This window comes from Grammomys surdaster, unplaced genomic scaffold (genome assembly GCF_004785775.1).
Source record: "Grammomys surdaster isolate TR1022 unplaced genomic scaffold, NIH_TR_1.0 100, whole genome shotgun sequence".
NCBI lineage: Eukaryota > Metazoa > Chordata > Mammalia > Rodentia > Muridae > Grammomys > Grammomys surdaster.
Window position 1 is genome coordinate 11,001,617 of NW_021604579.1, and position 19,913 is coordinate 11,021,529.

Below are 19,913 nucleotides of genomic sequence, written 5' to 3' on the forward strand. Positions count from 1 at the left end.
GCACCATTTTTTTGTTTTGTTTTGTTTGTTTGTTTTGTTTCCTTTGAAAAATTAAAGGTGAAAAAGAGTGCTCATTTCTGGTTCCTGTATGCTCTTTTTTCCTTTCTTCATCTTGTTTTAGTTAAGACACAGTCTCATGTAGCCCAGGATGGCTTCAAACTTGCTATGTAGCTGAATGTAGGCTGGAATTCTTAACTCTCTGCCTCTGCCTCTCCTGCAGATTACAGACATGCATCCTCAATTCCCAGTTATACATTTTTTAAAAAAACATTGCCTAGCTGAGCTGGCAGGGCACCTTAGCAGAAGTCCGAAGCCACTCACTTTGAAGACTTTAGGCTTGGGAAACGCTACATGGACCTAGTATGAGCAAAGTATTCTGCCTAACAAATTATATTGGTGAAATAAATATGGCTATTGTTCAGTAAATCTAGAACTGTGGAGGTGTTTGTTGATCTTGTTCTCTACTGAGAAGAGAAAGATTTGAAATGTTCTTGCTCTGTAGAGACCAAGCCTTAACAAGTTTAGGTCTGGCAAATGTCACGTTTCATCGTTTCTTTTCTCTACCTCTGATTTCTATCCAGTTCTGTGAAAGGAAAAGAGGGCAGCTTCAAAGTTGTATGTCTGCCGCCTTGAGTCAAGAAGCTGAACTTACTCTAAAGACCGCGTCCAGGCCAGGTGGGCGTGGCCACGATGTGGGCGGGTTCTGGGAGAGGCCGAGTGTGGGCGGGGCCGCCGCCTGTCCGTGCCCGGAAGTGCCCCTGTGGGCGGAGTTGAACTAGACGTTGAGTCCCTGCGCTGTGTCCCCCGGCCTGAGGGCAGCGGCCTGCTTGCTCAGGAACTCCCTCAGCCGCCGCGTTCTCAAGCTGCCGTTGCCTCCCGGGACGATGATGCCGCGCCTATTGTTGAGTGCCTGGCCCCGCTGCCCCTCGCTTGTCCTGGGAGCCCCTAGTCGGCCCTTAAGTGCTGCCTCGGGGCCCGCCGAGTATCTACAGCACAGCATCGTACCCACCATGCACTACCAGGACAGCCTGCCCAGGTGAGCCCAGCCTCCTGGCCCCGGCCGCAAACCCGACTCCTGGTGCTCAGGACTTACCCTGAACCTCCGGCCCTGGAGGCAGTCACATTCCCCAGCTTGGAAAACCTGAGACTTTGAAAGTTCCCTGGCTCAGAAGATTCAGAAACTTTAAAGTCTCCGCCACAACCCTCCCGCCTACAAGTTTCATCTTGAATCCTACAAACGCCCTCTCTATTAATCTTTCAGACAGCTATCCTGAGCCCTACACACTTAATGCCTGAAAACCACCGAATCCTTTCTACTCGGGTAGGCAGTTCCTAGTTTTTGTTTTTTGTTTTGTTTTGTTTTGAGACAGGATTTCTTTGTGTGCCCTAGAACTGGCTCTGTGGACCAGGCTGCTTCTGCCTACACAGTGCTGGGGAGGATAGCCAATTCCTAATATGGGTCTCCCTCTGGTCGGTTTCCACTATTCACCTTCTTTACCTGTTGCTGAGAACACCCAGCCCACTCTGCTTCCAATGTCTGCTCTGTTAGTGTCCCATCAGTCGCTGCAAGCACACGGTAACCACTCTCCGTCTTCTAAGGTCAGCCTTAACATAGAAACTTCTTATCTTCACCAAGCCTTTCTCAGCACTCTTTTGAGTGGTCCCCAACACCTCACCCACATTACCTGACCTATCTGAACAGCCCTAATAAGTGTTCCTCCATGTCCGTCAACCCCTCTCCCCAATACCCAGTACTTCCTTAAATCTGGAGTCTAGTTTTCTCTCTGATCTCTCAGCTTTGGTCTGGGTTGCCAGATCTACTCCAAGAATAGAAATTACCTTCGCTGTAACCCAAACCTAAATTGTCTTCTCTGCATTCACTGTTTATTTCCCAAACCAAGCTCCAACCTTGTTTCAGAATCCCTTTTCAATGTCCTGGCCCAGCTGCCAGTGATCTTTCCTGCTCCATCCGGGAAAAGACAAACATTGTACTAAGGTATTGTCCCTGCTATGGGGTGTGTTTTCCTCCATGCCCAGCAGTTATTTAACCCAGTGTCATCTGCCCACCCTGCCTTTTCAGCAAGAAAGCGCAATGTGCTAACATGTAAGATCAACTACAGTGAGGTTATCTGAATTCAGCAGGAGGGAGGGGGAAAGAGAAAGGGTCTTCACTATTGTAGGATGAGGGTGTGACTGGTGTCACCGGACAGCCTGTGTGAGCTGCACTAATATGTAGGGGAAAGGTGAGGACTTGGGAAAGTGTTTTCATTTGCTGAGTCAGATGGGCACTTTCAGGCAGGCCCATGCCTCACCCAGGTTTAAGATCAGATGGACTGTTGGCAGTTCAGAATTGGAAAACTGTAAGAATGTTCAACATAATTTAGTCTTGTCCACAGCACAAACATCTGTAAGATCCTAGAAGAATAAATAGTATTGCTTGGCAGGTACAGTGGCAGGATCCTGGAAGTATAAATAGTATCACTAGTCAAGTGTAGCGGGCCATACCTCCTAGCATTCAGAAGGTGGAGGCTGGCTGTGACTTCAAGGCCCGCCTGATCCATATCGTGAGTTCCAGGATAGCCAGAACTACATTTTAGAACTTGTCTGGGGGTGGGGGAACCCAGACAAAAACAAACAAACAAACAAACAAACAAAAAACAAACCTATACTACTTCTGCATGTTCCTCATGGAGTAGCCAACTTTCCTGGTGCCTCACCTAGAAGTGGGAGTAGATGAGGAGCTTTCTGTGTCAGCAGTTCTGGGGTAGTAAAGTATATTTATTGTCTTTGACACTCATCGATGTCACACTTGGCAAGGAGCCCTGACCTTGAGGTCGGGTAGAACTTAGTTTCAGAGTCTGTATTTGCAATCAGGGCTAGAGTTTTACACAGTTAAAGAGCCACAGTCCTCTGTGAGGTGAATGGTCACACAGTTCTTTGGACTATTAGGAGGCCCTTGGGATAAGATATCCCAGGGATGAGGAAGCCATTATCACGCCCACTGTCCCTCCTTATCACTGCTTCATTTTAGCCACAGTGGCCTTGAACTCTACTCTAGTAGTGGAGCCCTGGAATTATCTTCTGCTTAACTTTTTCAAGTGTTGTGGGTTTTTTCTTGTATATACTAAGAGGTGTATAGCAGGCGTATAGAGAAATGGCTCAGTGGGTAAGAAGACTTGAGTTCTGCTCCCAGTACCACATCCAGAAGCTTCCAACTGCCTGTAACTCCAGCTCCAGGGAGTAATTAGAATTAAACACGCCATAGAAAGCCCTTGTGCAGATTTGGCACTGAGTACTCAGTAGGCATTCACAAGCATGGTACCTGGTACCAGAAGACAACTGCTGTGGTCTGTCAGTGACTTAATGTTTGAGGAGGTGAGGGAAGCCCCATAGAGGAGGTGATACTGACCTGGAATTTTATATTTACCAAGTGAGAGGAAGAAGAGGGCTGCACATTAGGAAAAGGAGCCTGAAACAGTGTTGTACATAGAGAGGTTGAGAGGTAGGCATTAGCACAGAGCTGCACCATTTAGGCCTTGCCGACTCGGGGCTGGAATGTTTAGTGGGCAGGGACCTTATGAGGAGTCATATTAGATCCACAGTGGAGTCATGATAATAAATGCCTGTTATCTGTTGCTTTTCGTTTAACCACCTACAGTGATAGCTGGTGTTCAAAACAATGGGCAGATTCTGTAGGAAACCCCTGTGGGAGGCAAGAGTGGCAGTCATTTAGGAATAAATAGATATGAGACTAAGTTCTACCCGATCTCAGGGTCAGAGATCCTTGCCAAGCGTGACATTGATGAGTGTCAAAGACAATATATTTTACTACCCCAGAACTGCTGACACAGAAAGCATCTCATCTAACTCCCACTTTGAGATGAGGCACCAGGAAAGTTGGCTGCTCCATGAAGAGCATACAGTAGTAGTATGGGTTTGTTTGGGCTTTGTTTGTTTTGTTTTCGGAGGAGGGGGCTGGCACCAGGGTAACTGATAGAAACTAATTTATCTGTGTTCTTGCAGGAGGAATGCCAAAGTCCCTGCTTTGGGGACGCAGACTGGGTATAGGAGCAGGTGATTCCGTAGCTTACCCAGGAGATAAGTGTGCTCAGCATTTCCCTTTCATCTTTATTAGGGCAAATGTCTGTTAGGTAGGGATGGGGTGGGACAGGAAAACACGAGTGGTTAAGATGAAGTGCTGTGAGCCTCTCTCCAGACCCTGGCTCTAACCTCTTTTGAGGCCTCACCCAGAGGTCTTTTGAGACCTCTTTTGATGAATCACCCAGAGATCTCCTGTCTTGAACTTGTTACTGGGAGAGTGGTTGGGGAACACTATAAAAAGAAGATTGTTGTAATAAGAGTCTTTGTACATGTTGCAGAAAGTCCAGTTAAACTGGCTCAAGTAACTCGAGATCCATGAGCTCACACAGGCTTCCAGAATCCACTCGCACGCTGTTTTGCCTTCCTGCTGAGCTCTTCATTTATATGATTTCATTCTCAGGCCAGTTTTCTCTTCATGGTTGCAGAGAGGCAGCCATATACATAAAGGATAGTTTACACCCGTCTCTTGGTGACCAAAAGTAATGGACTGTTTGCCATTTCCTAGAAATTCTAGGTCCTGTCTCATTGGTTTTTCTCTGGGTTGCCAAAGATCTGACCAGGAGGCTGGAAGCCAACATTAGGGATGGGTCTTCCTTCCTCACGTAGCCTAAGAAAACTCCTTACAGGCATGGCTGCAGGCTAGCCCAACTCAGACAATTCCTTATTGAAATTACTCCCAGGTGATTCTAGGCTGTGTCAAGTTGACAGTTAAAAACAGTCCTTACAACAGGGCAGTCTGAGTGGGCTGGTCTGCTAGCCCCAAGCATTCCCCTGTCTCCAGCTACATCTAGTGCTAGCATTACACCCATATGCTGCCACGTCTGCTTTTTAAGCAAGCCATCTTGCCAGCCCAGAATTCTGTTTTCCAGTGTGTCATTTTTAGCATATTCACAGCACTGCAGCCATCACTACTGTCGAATCCATTTTATCATCCTTCCCCTCAAAGCCTGTCCTCATTAGTTAGACACCGCCTATTCTGTCTGGCTCCCCTTTGTAACGCCTGATCTTCTGGAAGGTGACCTAATGTTTGAATTCAGGATTGTTGGATGGCAACAGTCAGACATTTTCCAGCATGCCATCTATAAAGAGAATAAACTTGCAGTTGGCGACATCCTGCTGCTTCTGGCTGCACTCTTACTCCCAGCTTGGAGGAACCGGTAAAGGTCGAAATGGCCAAGTTAGCAATAAACTGTTGCAATATACACAGTCCTGAAAAGACAGGAATGCTCAGGGTGAGAAACACAGATGATGATGTCATAACCCGCAGGATAATTGGAGAGTTTCTAGCACATCTTGTATGTGATAAAAATTTCTAGCATCCATTAATGAGCTCTCAGTTTGGAGAGGTGAAAAATAAGAATTGCCACAAAATTGAAAAAAAAAAAAACACACTTATTTGTGTGTGTGTGTGTGTACGCAAGTGAAAGCGTGTGTTGTGTGGGCATTGACATACTGTGTGGTAGAGGAGGTCAGAGGACAAATTGCAGGTTCCTTCTCATTATGTGGTCCCTGGAGATCAAACTCAGGTCATTAGCTTGGAGGAAAGTGCCTTTACTCACTGAGCCCTCTTCCTGGCTCCTGCCGAACCCTAACCCTAACCCTAACCCTAACCCTAACCCTAACCCTAACCCTAACCCTAACCCTAACCCTAACCTGCCTTTTTGGTAGGGAAAAAACCTGGAGAGTGGGTTCTTCCTGGGAGTGGGGTATTAGTGAAAGAGTAAGTGTGTTATAACAGCAAATTTGAACTGGCATAGTGGCTCATCTCTGTAGTCTCAGCACTTTGGAAGCTGAGACAGGAGGATTGTCATGAGTTCCAGTACAGCCTGAGCTTTGTAGTATGACTTTGTCCCCAAAACAACAATGAAGCAAGTTTGGCCTTTTGTGGCCCATGTGCTGCTATCTTCTGTCATGTTCTGATGTAGCAAGATGGCCTTCAAGAGTCTGGTGTTCTGCCAGGTGATGTGGTCCGTACCTTTACTCGCAGCACTTGGGAGGCAGAAGCAGGTGGATTTCTGTGAGTTCTAGACTACCCAGGGCTACATAGTTAGACCCTGTTAATTAATTAATTAATTAGGACTCGAGAGATAGCTCAGCAATTAAGAGTACCAGCTGCTGCTCTTCCAGAGGATGTGAGTTTAATTCCCAGCATCCTCATGGCAGTTCACAGCCATCTATAATTCTAGTTCCAGGGAATCTGACACCTTCATGCAGACATACATGTAAATACAAGAAATTAAGAAAGAAAGAGAAGAGGGAGGTACATCCCAAGCCATGCTCAAAAAGAAAGAGAAAAAAAGAAAAAGAAGAAAGATCAAGCCTTCTCAGACCCCAGAGCATTAAGTTTTTCTTTGTAAATGATGTTATCTTGTATTATGACAGCATAAAACAGTCTAATGCTGGGTAGAAGAGGAAGTAATTAGTTAACTCGTCAGACATATGTTTATTAAAAGCCTTCCCTATGTTGGCCCATGTACCAATGGTCACCAGAGAAGAAGTTCTATGGGAAGAATTAGTAATGGAAAGGCCTTCTCTATATGATACCATAACCATAAGTGGTAGTTCTATGCCCCTCTTCCTGGCTTCATTCCCACTGACCTCACGCTGGTAGCTGGAAACTTCCAGAAACCAGCAGATGTTACAATTCAAGGTCCATCCCAGATCTCCTAGAATGAGCTCAAATAAATCTTTCCTCCTCTAAGTTATTTTGCCCAGGACGTTTGTCACAGCAACAAAAAGACTCTTGCATTGTGCAATTAGTAACTTAAAACAAAGTCATCACTCTGAAAATGTCCATATTCCATTAAAGAAAGTTCAGTCAGGACAGAATTGATCATTCAGAGGTTTTTATTAAGGGCTGTTTTTCACAAACCACTGTTGTCTTTGATTTAGGATTTTCCTTAAAAAGAAGGGAAAACTCTTAATACCTTTGGTGTTAAAACCTAAGAAATTTAAATAATAAATTTTTTAATTATAAGAGCTGGGATAGTATTTGGGACTTTCTGTATAAGTTGGTGCCTAAAAGGGGGTCTGTGGCGTTATTAAAGTGTCCTGAATGGTTGGTTACTGGGGGGTATCTAAGTTCACAGTGGCTATAAATAATTTGTATTTATTCTTGTTATCAAATTATAGGTAAGTATGCATTTAAAAATAAATAGATGTAGTATAGCATATCATCAACTGAGCTATGTAGCCAGGCTGGTGGTGGCCCACGTCTTTAATCCCAGCACTTGGGAGGCAGAGGCAGGCAGATTTCTGAGTTTGAGGTCAACCTGGTCTACAGAGCAAGTTCCAAGATAGCCAGAGCTCTGTTACACAAAGAAGCCCTGTCTCTAAAAATGATAAATAAATAAATAAATAAATAAATAAATAAGCAAGCAAGCTTTGCTGTGCTTTGTGGATAGTGGTTTGGTTTTTTTGAGTGACTGATAAAGTTCAGTATTTTTCATGTAACTTATCATCTTAGTAGAAGTAAAGTAAGAAGCTATTATTGTGTTAATACTAGGTTGTGTATCTTTCAATAAAATTGAAATGTCAGAGAGGATGCCATGCTGTCTGGGGAATCTGTTGCTAGCGAGTAATGTCAGCATTGGTGCTCTTGCTGATACTGGAGCACATGGGGATGCCTGGTGATTACTGATTGGATGCTGGTGCTGGGCATGGTATAGTGGTCAGTTCTACTTCTCAATGTGTGCAGCCTCCATTCGAGCTGTTCTGGGCAGATCTTTGCCTTCTTTCCTTTCCTTTCCTTTCCTTTCCTTTCCTTTCCTTTCCTTTCCTTTCCTTTCCTTTCCTTTCCTTTCCTTTCCTTTCCTTTCCTTTCCTTTCCTTTTCTGAGACAGGATTTCTTTTTTTTTTTTTTTAAGATTTATTTATTTTATGTATGTGAGTACACTGTAGCTGTCTTCAGAGGGCACCAGATCTCATTACAGATGGTTGTGAGCCACCATGTGGTTGCTGGGAATTGAACTCAGGACCTTTGGAAGAGCAGTCAGTGCTCTTAACCTCTGAGCCATCTCTCCAGCCCCTGAGACAGGATTTCTCTGTATAGTCCTGGATGTCCTGGAACTCTCTGTGTAGAGCAGGCTGGCCTCGAACTCATAGAGATGTAGGGAGTGGTTCTGATTGGTTCTTGATCAATTAAGATGCTAGTGGCCAATGAGCTGGGCGGAATAGACAGGATTTCCTGTCCCCCCCCACCATTCCCCCTCCCAAGGCCATTGGCCACTTTCCCAACTGGGCCTGGGGTAGCAGGCGGGATGTTAGAAACATAACTAAGCTGAGGGCAGACTTAGGGTGCTGAGCTGGGACTAAAGGTAACTGAGCAACTGAAGCTGAGGGAAGATTTAGAAGAGCCCAGCCATTGGGCTAAAGCAATATAAAAATAAGCATGTGTGTGTCTTTCATTTGAGGATCTGAGGGAACCTAGGTGGGGCTGGTAGCACAGTCCACCTGCTAAAGTGGGTTAGCAAAAACTACACAAAACACTGGAATTAAAAGCTTTTTTCCTTTCATCATGGATTGTTGTGAATGTATGTTCAGTCAAAAGGTAGGACTTAGTGCTAAACAGTGTTAGCAGTTAGAATAACTAGCCAGGAAACAGGAATGCTTGGAATAGCCTCTGCTTTTCCATTTTGAATATATTATTGTTGTTATTGTTATTATTATTAATTAAAATACTTTTATAGAAATCCTACTAGAATAGAATAGAATAGAATAGAATAGAATAGAATAGACTTAACTGTTGATGCAGTAGTAAATTCATCAGCTCTGATTGTTACTGCTCATTTATTTACTGTGGTAATAGAATCAAACATAGGACCTCACGCATGCTATACTAGGGAAATGCTCTACACTGACCTATATCCCAGACCCTGTCCATCAATTCTGACTTGTTACTGGCTTTTCCATTTTTTAAAAAGGGAATTAATTATCCAGTACTTGGTTTACTAGTTTGGCTTGCAAAGCTTCTTGGTGTCTTCCTATGCTGTCAGCCTTACACTGATTTTGTGTTCTCCCTAGGTTGCCTATCCCTAAACTTGAAGACACCATGAAGAGATACCTCAGTGCACAGAAGCCTCTCTTGAATGACAGCCAGTTCAGGTAAACACTGTGAATCCAGAGACCATTGCTAGCAGGTAGAATTCAAGGACGGCTAGCAAAAGTGGTCACAGACCAAACTTCAAAGGGTATCAGTGGCCTAACAAAGCCTCCCAAACCTAGGACCTGGTTTATATATTTGCAAATTCAGGAATTAGGTTTTCATTCTTAAAGGACTAATCAAGCTAGGGTAAGTCCCTCTAGTGAGACTCACCAGGAGATGATTTCTAAGCCAGAATGGCATGTTTGTGATTTATCTTGGGAGGCTGGCTAGTACTGGTATATTCAAGAGGCCAGTGTTCTGGGGACAGAGGCCCATAAAAGATTATACAGCAGACCAGAGTCTGCTTGCTGAAGATGTTTATCAGATTGGCTTTGGTGCCCCAAACATACGCCCTTTTAAACCTCAGAATGAGACCTTACATGGAAACCAAGTTGTTGCAGATGTAATTAATTTAGATGACGTTCTACTGTGATTGGGAAGGTCCCTAATCCAGCATGACTGATGTCCTTAATAGTTGCTGACAGCCATGAAGAACTCAGGTAGAGATTGGACTGTTGTGTCCACAAGCTAAGAACACCCAATGACTGTTGCCAACACCAGAAGCCAAGAGAAGTGCGTGGAACAGATTCTCTCTTCCATGGTCTGCAGAGAGAATGCCATATTGTTAACACCCTGGTTTTGTGCTTCTAGCCTCCAGGACTCCCAGAGAGTAAAACTCTAGGGTTTTTTGTTTGTTTGTTGTTTTGAGACAGGGCCTTTGTACATAGTACTGGTTGTCCTGGAACTCACTATGTAGACTAGGCTGGCCTTGAACTCACAGAGTTCTCCCTCCAGAGTGCTTGTATCAAAGACATGCACTACCCCACTAGGTTTTCATTCATATTGGGTTTGTGGCACTTGTTAGAGAAACCTTAGTAAACCAACACAGCACAGACTCTGACTAGAACATCAGGTATTGTCAGAAGGAGACTGCATCAAAGCCTTGTAGTGTAGTATAATTGGTGCTGTTTCCCACACTGGGAGTTTTCTGTACAGATTACTAGTACTGTCATTAGAGTCACAGAGTCCTTCACTGTACAGTAAAAGAAACAGGAGAACTGTTCATTGTCTTCGAAGTAGTCATCTACAGTTCCTTTAACAATGCAGTGGCTTCAGTTACTGTGCATGGTTTCCTCTATCCCAAGCTTTATGGTTTTTAATTCCTGGAGATGGTATTATTATCTCCCTTTTATGCAAATAGAAACTGAGACCTGGAAAGATGAGCAACTTGTCTGAAGTCACCCAGTTTGAATGTGGCAGAGCTAGGATTCAAACTTGGCCCTTTTGACCCCAAAGCTTTTCTCCATGCCAAACGGCCTGGTTTGGGGAGGTGCTATTGGCCTTCCCAGGTCCTTATGCATAGCTATTTTAGGCTCCCAGGTTCTGGGATATACTGTTGGGGACCCACAGTGTGAATTCCTGGCCAGGAACCTGTAAATCATGTATTTCCCATTGTGGTTTGATCTGTCTTTTCTTGAAAATTACAGGAAAACAGAAATGTTGTGTAAGAATTTTGAGAATGGCATTGGGAAGGAACTGCATGAATACTTGCTTGCTCAGGATAAGCAGAATAAGCACACCAGCTACATCTCAGGTAGGTGGGTGGGGTGGGATGGGGTGGGGTTCATCATTCCCCTGTGCACTGGCATTCACACACAAGACCACTGGCTAGCCTTCCCAGTACATGGGGTTGAGGCAGAACTTAATTGATTCTGTCTGAAAAAGATGCCAGAGTCCTGTGTCATGAGTGTTGTTCAGTCCTGTACTGTCTGGTCTAACCGTTCTCTACAGCCTTATCTCACGTGCCTCTCTGCTACATCTGGCTTCTGGAACTGTCCACATGTCCTCATGTACATTCTGTTACGGGCAGATCATCCTTCCTCTGTGATCCAGGTAGAGCAGTTGGTCTGAGAAAACCCAGTTCTTTGTCTTCAGTCTAGAGTCAGTGGTGTTCATCCTTGTTCTTACACTTAAAAAAAAAGTAGATGTTTTATTTTGTCTTTTAATTTAAAAAAGCCATTTTATTATTTTTGAGATGGGGGCAGGGTCTCCCTTTATAACTTGGCTGGCTTCAATTTTATGATCCCTTTGCTTCAAGTAGCTGGGATTATAGATGTACCATTACATTTAGCATATGCATATATTTACACACATATATTCAATTTATCTTTTTTTGGCAGGGTTCATGTGCCCCAGCATGCATGTAGTAGTCAGAGGACAGATTGCAGAACTGAGTTCTCTCCTCCCACCATTTGTGCTTCTGGGGCTGTCTTAGTTAGGGTTTTACTGCTGTGAAAAGACACCATGACCAAAGCAACTCTTATAAGGACATGTAATTGGGGCTGTTTTACAGGTTCAGTCCATTATTATCAAGGTGGGAGCATGGCAGCATCCTGGCAGGCATGATGCAGGAGGAGCTGAGAGATCTACATCTTCATCTGAATGCTGCTAGTGGAAGACTGACTTCTAGGCAGTTACAGTGAAGGTCTTAAGCCCACGCTCACGGCGACACACCTACTCCAACAAAGCTACTCCCTGGGCCAAGCATATACAAAGCATTACGGGCCAATTTAGATGGTCAGGCTTGACAACATCATTTTACCCACCGGCCATTTTCTTATCCATTGCTTATAGATTTATCCATTATACATACATACAGTTTAAAGAACCAGACAGGCTGGAGAGATAAGAGCACTTACTGCTCTTGTAGAACTGGGTCTGGCTACTAGCATCCATATAAGGTAGCTCACAACTGCTTTTGACACCAGTTCAAGGGGATTCAACCCCTTCTTCTGGCCTCTGTGGGTTCTTGCACACAGATTATGCAATACACTAATACAGACTCTTACATGCATACATTTTTTAAAAAAAAATCAAATTATCTTATAAGACTTATTGGGATAAGCAGAAGTTGGCCTACTCTCCCTAATTTCTTAGTTTTCACTTGACTATTTATTTACTGACCAGGATGTTGCTATGTAGCCTAAGCTGGCCTTGGGCTTGTGATGCCTCTGCTTCCTAAGGACTGGATGCCACCATATCATTCTTCAGGTCCCTTTTCCTCTAAATGATATACTTACAATACTCCCTGTTTTAGACTGCCTGTTGAGATCTCACTAACAAAAGTTGGACCTTAGCAGTCTTGTCTTTCTTTTTTACACATATAAACCACACACATGCTCCCATGCGCTTGTTAGCACAGTATAGTTAGAATTTTGGTCAACTCTGTATCTAGTGTTCATCCTGGTATAATCCTATACGTGTTGTTGTTGGCTGAGTCATGTGACCTGCTAGGATTGTTTTCTCTGGTTAACAAAGATCTCATCCTTTTGTTTTGTTTAGTTTTTTATATGCTTAATTTTTAATTTATCTCCTGATACCGCCAATCTGTCAGAATGTCTTCTGATTGCATGAAGGAACCCAGCTGTTCTATGAGCTTTAATCTTTTCTTCCTCTTTCTTTCTTTCTTTCTTTCTTTCTTTCTTTCTTTCTTTCTTTCTTTCTTTCTTTCTTTCTTTCTTTCTTTCTTTCCTGAGACAGGGTTTTACTGTGTAATCCTGGCCATCCTGGAACTTGCCCTGTAGTCCAGGCTAGCCTTAAACTTAGAGATCCACCTGCCTTTGCCTCTGCTGGGATTAAAGATGTGAGCCACCATCGCCTGGCTGCCTTTAATCTTTCTGACGGTGTCTGTTCCAGGACTTGTAGATTGTTCCCATCAGATCTATGAACTCTTGGCCTGTGGTGAAACTGCTTTCTCGGCACCTTTTTCCTTTTTGTTTGATTTGTTTTCACTCTTGGCATCTTTACCATCAACCATGGCATCTCTTCAGTCTTTCCTCGTGTTAGGACTCTGGTTTCTTGGACTTCATATTTTCCTCTCTCTTGGTTCCTTCTCTGAAAAGATTTTCAGAGACCTTTGCCTTTTGGGAGCAGAACACAGGAAGCCGTCTCAGTGTTCCGTGCATCCTTGAGAGGTGGACACGTAGTTTGGCTGGGCTGGAAATGACTGAGCTACAGGATTTTGAAATCTATTTTCTATTGTCTGTTATCTCCAATTGTTGCTGTTGCTAAGTCTGATATTATTCTGAGCATCGACCTCTGTTTTCTTTCTGTCTCTCTTTTTTTGTTTGTTTGGTTGTTTGTTTGTTTGTTTTTTGTCCCCAGTGTTCTAAAATTTCATATAATGTATTTTGGTGTATATCTGTCCCTACTTATTTTTGCTGTGTCGCTGATTGAACCCTCTTACAAAAGCTTGAGTCCTTCTCTCCTGGGATGTGTGTTGTTTTTCTTACTTCGTTTCTTCTCTCTGGTGAAGACGTTTCTTTCTGTGCTGGTTTGGTGTGCATGCCCTAGTCCCACTATATTTCCCGTTTCCTCCTCTTTTCTTGGAAATTTAATTTTTCTTTCAGTTCTTCTGTGGAATTTCTAATTCCTGGTCTCTGCTCTCCACTTCTTCCCTTTGCTCCACCAGCTCTTTTTTGGTTAAAATTACATTTTTTTCAATATTTACTGTATGTGTGTGCCCATGCATGCGCATGCGTGTGCACCTGCGCACATGCACATGCAATTGTCATAGGACAGCTTGTAGGGCTAGGTTCTCTATTATAATGTGAGTCCTGAGGAGCTAATTCAGGTCGTCATGCTCAGTGGCAGGTGACCTTACCAAGCTTGTGAAGAGTCTTTTTAAAGTCTATTTTTAGGATGTTAAGTTTCCTACTGTTACTTATCATGATCTCTCTCCTCTTTCGTCTTGCCTTTTGTTTGATGCTGCATCATCCTTGGCTACTGTCTGCTGATGAGTGAGATGTTCTCTGTGGGTAAGGGTGGGGCTGCTCAGGTTTAGACATAACTTTTGTGGGTCGGTGCCTCTAGTGATGGTGTCTGATTAGATTCCCTAGATAGGTGCTTCTAGTCACCCCTCACTGAGTGTAGTGTAGAGAAGTGGGCTGGGGAGGTCTGTTGGGATGTCTTCCAGCTTATCTTGATGGAGAGAACAAAGCCTATATTCCACAAACGTGAGGAATGATAGAGTTGTGGGCAAACGTTCAATGGTACCATTTCACCTGGTCCTCTGGGAGGTCTGCCGGGTGAAGGAGGTTGTATCTTGCCTTCTTACTAGGTTGAGATTGGCCTTCTACCATCGGTCTTGAGAATTACCAGTTGCCTAGATACTTTCAAACTTTCTCTTGATCTTAACATTGGCTTGCTTGGCATTTTTGTAATCCTGACTATCCAAAGGCCAAGACAGAAGAATTACAAATTTCAGACTAGCTGTAGCAACATTGAGACCTTGTCTAGGGTCATAAAAAAGATACACACATAGTAACAGTTGTTTTTGAGGGTGTGGGAACTGGAGCTCACATAGGGCTTGTGGGCATTCCTCAAAAGCTTAACAGAATCCAGGTGTGGTGGGCAAACCTTTAATACCAGCACTCAGGAAGCCAGTCTGGTCTACATAGTGAATTCCAGGGCTGCTAGGGCTATGTACAGAGACCCTGTCTCAAAAAAACTAAATAAAAAAAATTAAAAAGGCTTAGGAGAGACTTACCTGGCTTACATATATTCTTAAAAGAAGTGAGAATGTATGTCCACATAGAAGCTTGCATGTAAATGTTCATAGGATTATCATGCTTGGCCTAGAGGTGAAAAAAAAAACCCAGATATACATTAACTGATGAATGGATAAACAGAATGTTCTACATCCATGTTACATGCGTGTCACAACCTGTGTGAGTCCAGATGCCTAAGACCATGCATTGTGTGATACTGCTAATATGGCATAAACCACTGTGCAGCCAAATGCAGTCACCTTCTGGAAGTTGGTATCACTTCTTCCACCTGAGCTGGAATTCTTTTCTTTCTTAAATTTTATTTTTAGATACGGCATTACTTTTTATGTTTTCTCTTTCTTAGGCCCCTGGTTTGATATGTATTTAACTGCTCGAGACTCTGTTGTTTTGAACTTTAATCCATTCATGGCATTCAATCCAGACCCGAAGCCTGAGTATAATGACCAGCTCACCAGGGCGACCAACCTGACTGTTTCTGCAGTGCGGTTTCTGAAGACACTCCGCGCTGGCCTTCTAGAGCCAGAGGTGTTCCACTTGAACCCCGCCAAAAGTGACACCGATACCTTCAAAAGACTCATACGCTTTGTTCCTTCCTCTCTGTCCTGGTATGGAGCCTACCTGGTCAACGCATATCCCCTGGATATGTCCCAGTATTTTCGGCTTTTCAATTCTACTCGTATACCCAAACCCAATCGTGACGAACTCTTTACTGATACCAAGGCTAGACACCTCCTGGTCCTAAGGAAAGGACATTTCTATATCTTTGATGTCCTCGATCAAGATGGGAACATTGTGAATCCCTCAGAAATCCAGGCACATCTAAAGCACATTCTCTCAGACAGCAGTCCTGTGCCGGAGTTTCCCCTGGCATATCTGACCAGTGAGAACCGAGATGTGTGGGCAGAGCTCAGACAGAAGTTGATTCTTGGTGGCAACGAGGAAGCCCTGAGGAAAGTGGACTCTGCTGTCTTCTGTCTCTGCCTAGATGACTTCCCAATGAAGGATCTCGTTCACCTGTCACACACCATGCTACACAGCGATGGTACAAACCGCTGGTTTGACAAGTCCTTTAACCTCATTGTAGCCAAGGATGGCACTGCTGCGGTCCACTTTGAGCATGCGTGGGGGGATGGTGTAGCGGTACTTAGGTTTTTCAACGAAGTGTTCAAAGACAGCACTCAGACCCCTGCCATCACTCCCCAGAGCCAGCCGGCTGCTACCGACTCTTCTGTGTCTGTGCAGAAACTCAGCTTTAAACTCAGCAGCCCTTTAAAGGCTGGCATCACCACCGCTAAGGAGAAGTTTGATAGCACCATGAAAACCCTCACTATTGACTCCGTTCAGTTTCAGAGAGGTGGCAAGGAATTCTTGAAGAAGAAGAAGCTGAGCCCTGATGCAGTGGCCCAGCTGGCCTTCCAGATGGCTTTCCTGCGACAGTACGGCCAGACAGTGGCTACCTATGAATCCTGCAGCACTGCAGCCTTCAAGCATGGCCGCACAGAGACTATCCGCCCAGCTTCCATCTTCACAAAGAGATGCTCTGAGGCGTTTGTCAGGGAGCCCTCCAAGCACAGCGTGGGCGAGCTTCAGCACATGATGGCCGAGTGTTCCAAATACCATGGCCAGCTGACCAAAGAAGCAGCAATGGGTAAGGCACGGGTGGGAGAGTACCTGGGGTCTTGCCCTCCATGAGCCGCAGTAATACTCCACTCATCGGATCCTTGCCCACCACTAGGTTTAATCTACTTGCCAAATCCCAACTGATCTTTTCCTATGATAGCCATGTCTAAACAGCCAGAGCAGCCACTAGGGATCAGAAGCTAAGGAGACATGGCAGGGAACTTTCCCCTCATTTAAAGTCGATCTCAGCTACAACAAATGGTGTGTTTTGTTGTTGCTTTGGTTTTCCTCTGCCCCTTATTGGTCATCAGATACATTTTTGGCCATTGAGGATTTCTAACCCTGCTCTTTTATTTGACCTCAGCTACAGTGTGTTGGCTCTGTAAATAGCTCATCTCAGAAACTCATGACAGTTATTAATTTATTTGTTTTTTTTAAAATTTGTTTTGTTTTGTTTTTTGAGATAGAGTTTCCCTGTGTAGCTCTGGCTGTCCTGGAACTCTTTATGTCAACCAGGCTGAACTCAGAAATCTACCTGCTTCTGTTTCTGCTGGGGTTAATTTTTCTTCAAATCTTTATGATAAAATTCAAGAACTGGAAAGGACACTGAGGATTTCATAGTCCGGTCCTGTTATGTAGTATCTAATAGCGCCTGGAATGAGGAGATGCTCAAGACATCCAGTTATTCTTTGTCCAGTTTTAAGTTAGGAAGCTAAGCCGCTGGCCAGGGTTATACATGGCTGAGATTAGAACCCTGGGTAGATGTCCTTACCGCTTTGCCACCCAGTCAGTCTGTTACATATGAACTCTTGAGTTTTACCCAGTTTTCTCTACCCACTCAAGAAGCAGTGATGGGTGAGGCTCGGGTGCAGGTGTGTGCACATGTGCATATGCTGTTGAGGAATGGACCCAGGGCCTTACCCATTGAGCCTTAGTTCAGTTGTGAAGTTCGTTGTTTCCTTCATACTGTCTGGCTCTGAAAGGATTCAGTCTTTTTGTTTGTTTAATTATTTTAGATGTATTATTTTATTGTGTGAGTGTTTTACCTACTTGTATGTATGTGTACCGTGTACGTTCTTGATGCCTGTGGAGGTCAGAAAAGGGCATCATAATCTCCTGGAATGGGAGTTACAGGCAGTTGTGGTCCTGAGAATTGAACCGGGTCATCTGCAACAAATTCTCCACTGGGCCAATACTCCAGCCCTTGCTTGTTTGTTTGTTTCTTTGTTTGTTTGTTTTCTCTCTATGCAGTCCTGGATGACCTGAAACTTAATGTGTATACCACTCTGGCCTTGAACTTACAGAGACCCTCCTGTCTCTGTCTCCTGAGTGCTGGGATATTAAAGGTGTGTGCCACCATGCATGGTCTTCATTTGTTTTTGACACATGGTTTTTGCCACATTGTCCATGCTGTCCTTAAACTTGTAATCCTCCTGCCTCAGCTTCCCTAGTGCTGAGAGTAGAGTTATGCACCATGTTCAGTGTTTTTAGCATCATGCTTTCATGTTAGGTTCATGTTTACCCCATCTGTTGACAGCTGAGAATATAGTTTTTATGTATTCTGGAGCAGCCTGCCATATGGTGACCTTGCTCTCACTTTTTTGTGTGGTGGTCCCTACTGTGGTTGGGGTTGTCTACCCTTTCTTCACTGTGAGGTCCTGAGGCTCTGAATTTTCATTTTGTTTCTGACAGGCCAGGGCTTTGACCGACACTTGTTTGCTCTACGATATCTGGCAAAAGCCAGAGGAGTCACCCTACCTGAGCTCTATCTGGACCCTGCGTACCAGCGGATAAATCACAACATCCTGTCTACCAGCACTCTGAACAGCCCAGCAGTGAGCCTTGGTGGCTTTGCCCCTGTGGTCCCTGATGGCTTTGGCATTGCATATGCTGTTCACGATGACTGGATAGGCTGCAATGTCTCCTCCTACTCAGGACGCAATGCCCGAGAGTTTCTCCAGTGTGTCCAGAAGTGCTTGGAAGACATGTTCGATGCCCTTGAAGGCAAAGCCATCAAAACTTAGCTTCTTGGTCAGTGAAAAGCCTCTATTCTTCCTCATGAACATGGGTGTTCATGTAGCTGGAAGGTACCATCTTGTGCCCAACAAAACTAGTCCTGAGGTGCTTGAACAGCCAGTGCTGCAGGTATGAGCTGGAAGATTGCAGCTGGAAAGCCCTTTGTTCAGGAGATAGGGTTTGGAAAACTAACTCAGCTGTATTTATTGTTTAAATAGAAATAAAACCCAGTATGGCTTGGAGATATGGTTCCTTTTTTTATCCTCACCTTGTTTCCTAATCTCCCAAAGAACTTTCCAGCAGCATAAACAGGTTGCACAGTGACCTTGGGGTACCAGTCTTGGGTGGCATGGGTCCTGTTTTCCTTGCTTGCCCGGGTCTCTGGGATACAGTCTATTTAAAAGCACTCCTTCCTAAGGCGAGCTTGCAGGACAGCTGGAGCAGAAGCTCTTCCCATGGATTGGAAGACTACGTCATTTTATTCTTCTTTAGCCGGATAAGAAATCCCAGTTCCTTCTTTCTCCTCCTTCCTTCCTTCTTTCCTTCCTTCCTTCCTTCCTTCCTTCCTTCCTTCCTTCCTTTCTTTTTCTTTCTTTCTTAAGAATTTGTTTTTATTTTTAATTTTAATATTATATTTTCTTTTTAAGACAGTGTTTCTCTGTATCCTGGAACTTGCTCTGTAGACCAGGCTGGCCTCAAACTCAGAGATCCACCTGCCTCTGCCTCCCCAGTGCTGGGATTAAAGGCATGTGCCACCACCACCTGGCTATTTTTATTATTTTTAAGTGTCTGTGTGTCTGTGTGTCTGTCTGTCCATCTGTAGGTGGATATGTGCATGTGAGTGCAGCTGCCTGCACAGGCTAGAGGCATTGGATCCCTTGGAACTGGAGTTACAGGAGGTCATGAAGTGCCTGATGTAGTGCTAGGAACTGACTGAACTTGGGACCTCTGGAAGAACAGCATATGTTCTTAACCTCTGAGCTACCTCTCCAGCCCAGGGGTTCCAGTTCTAATGGGCATGTGTTGCACTGGCGGAAGCCTGTGTGCTAATTGTGACTAGGGAACAGCACATGTCTGTATTTTGTAGAGAAGGTCGCCTCTGAGGGAAATGAGCACTGATTTTTTTTCCACTTCTATGTGTTAGTATGCTGCTGTAGTATGAAAGGGGAAATTTGTAGAGTGTGTGTGTGTTTAAGGATGGCTTTTGTATATAATCTTAGTATCTCCTGTGGGTTCCTACTGAGTTTCATCATAGATGGAAATCTGGTTTAGTTTCCTCACAAATCACTTTAATTCATTTTCTTCTTAATCCTCATCCTAGTTTCTATAAGAGATTCTTACAAGGATGCGCTGTAGCATGGGTAAAAAGTTCCTGGCACGCGGGTGCTGTTATTGTCTGCTGTGATGTCTGCCACACATAGACATCTGTCTGGTTCCCTAGGGAGCTTCTGACTCCATTTGAA

At 44.3% G+C, this 19,913-nt stretch overlaps 1 protein-coding gene across 1 annotated transcript; it reads left to right on the forward strand.

The window, feature by feature from the left end:
- Nucleotides 1-759: 759 nt before the first annotated feature.
- On the forward strand, nt 760-18,692 carry Cpt2 (carnitine palmitoyltransferase 2). The gene is made up of 5 exons (XM_028786282.1): nt 760-1,036; nt 9,124-9,204; nt 10,732-10,838; nt 15,158-16,462; nt 18,127-18,692. The coding sequence occupies exons 1-5, from the start codon at nt 885-887 to the stop codon at nt 18,456-18,458; spliced, it is 1,977 nt and encodes a 658-aa protein (XP_028642115.1). The 5' UTR covers nt 760-884; the 3' UTR covers nt 18,459-18,692.
- Nucleotides 18,693-19,913: the final 1,221 nt, after the last annotated feature.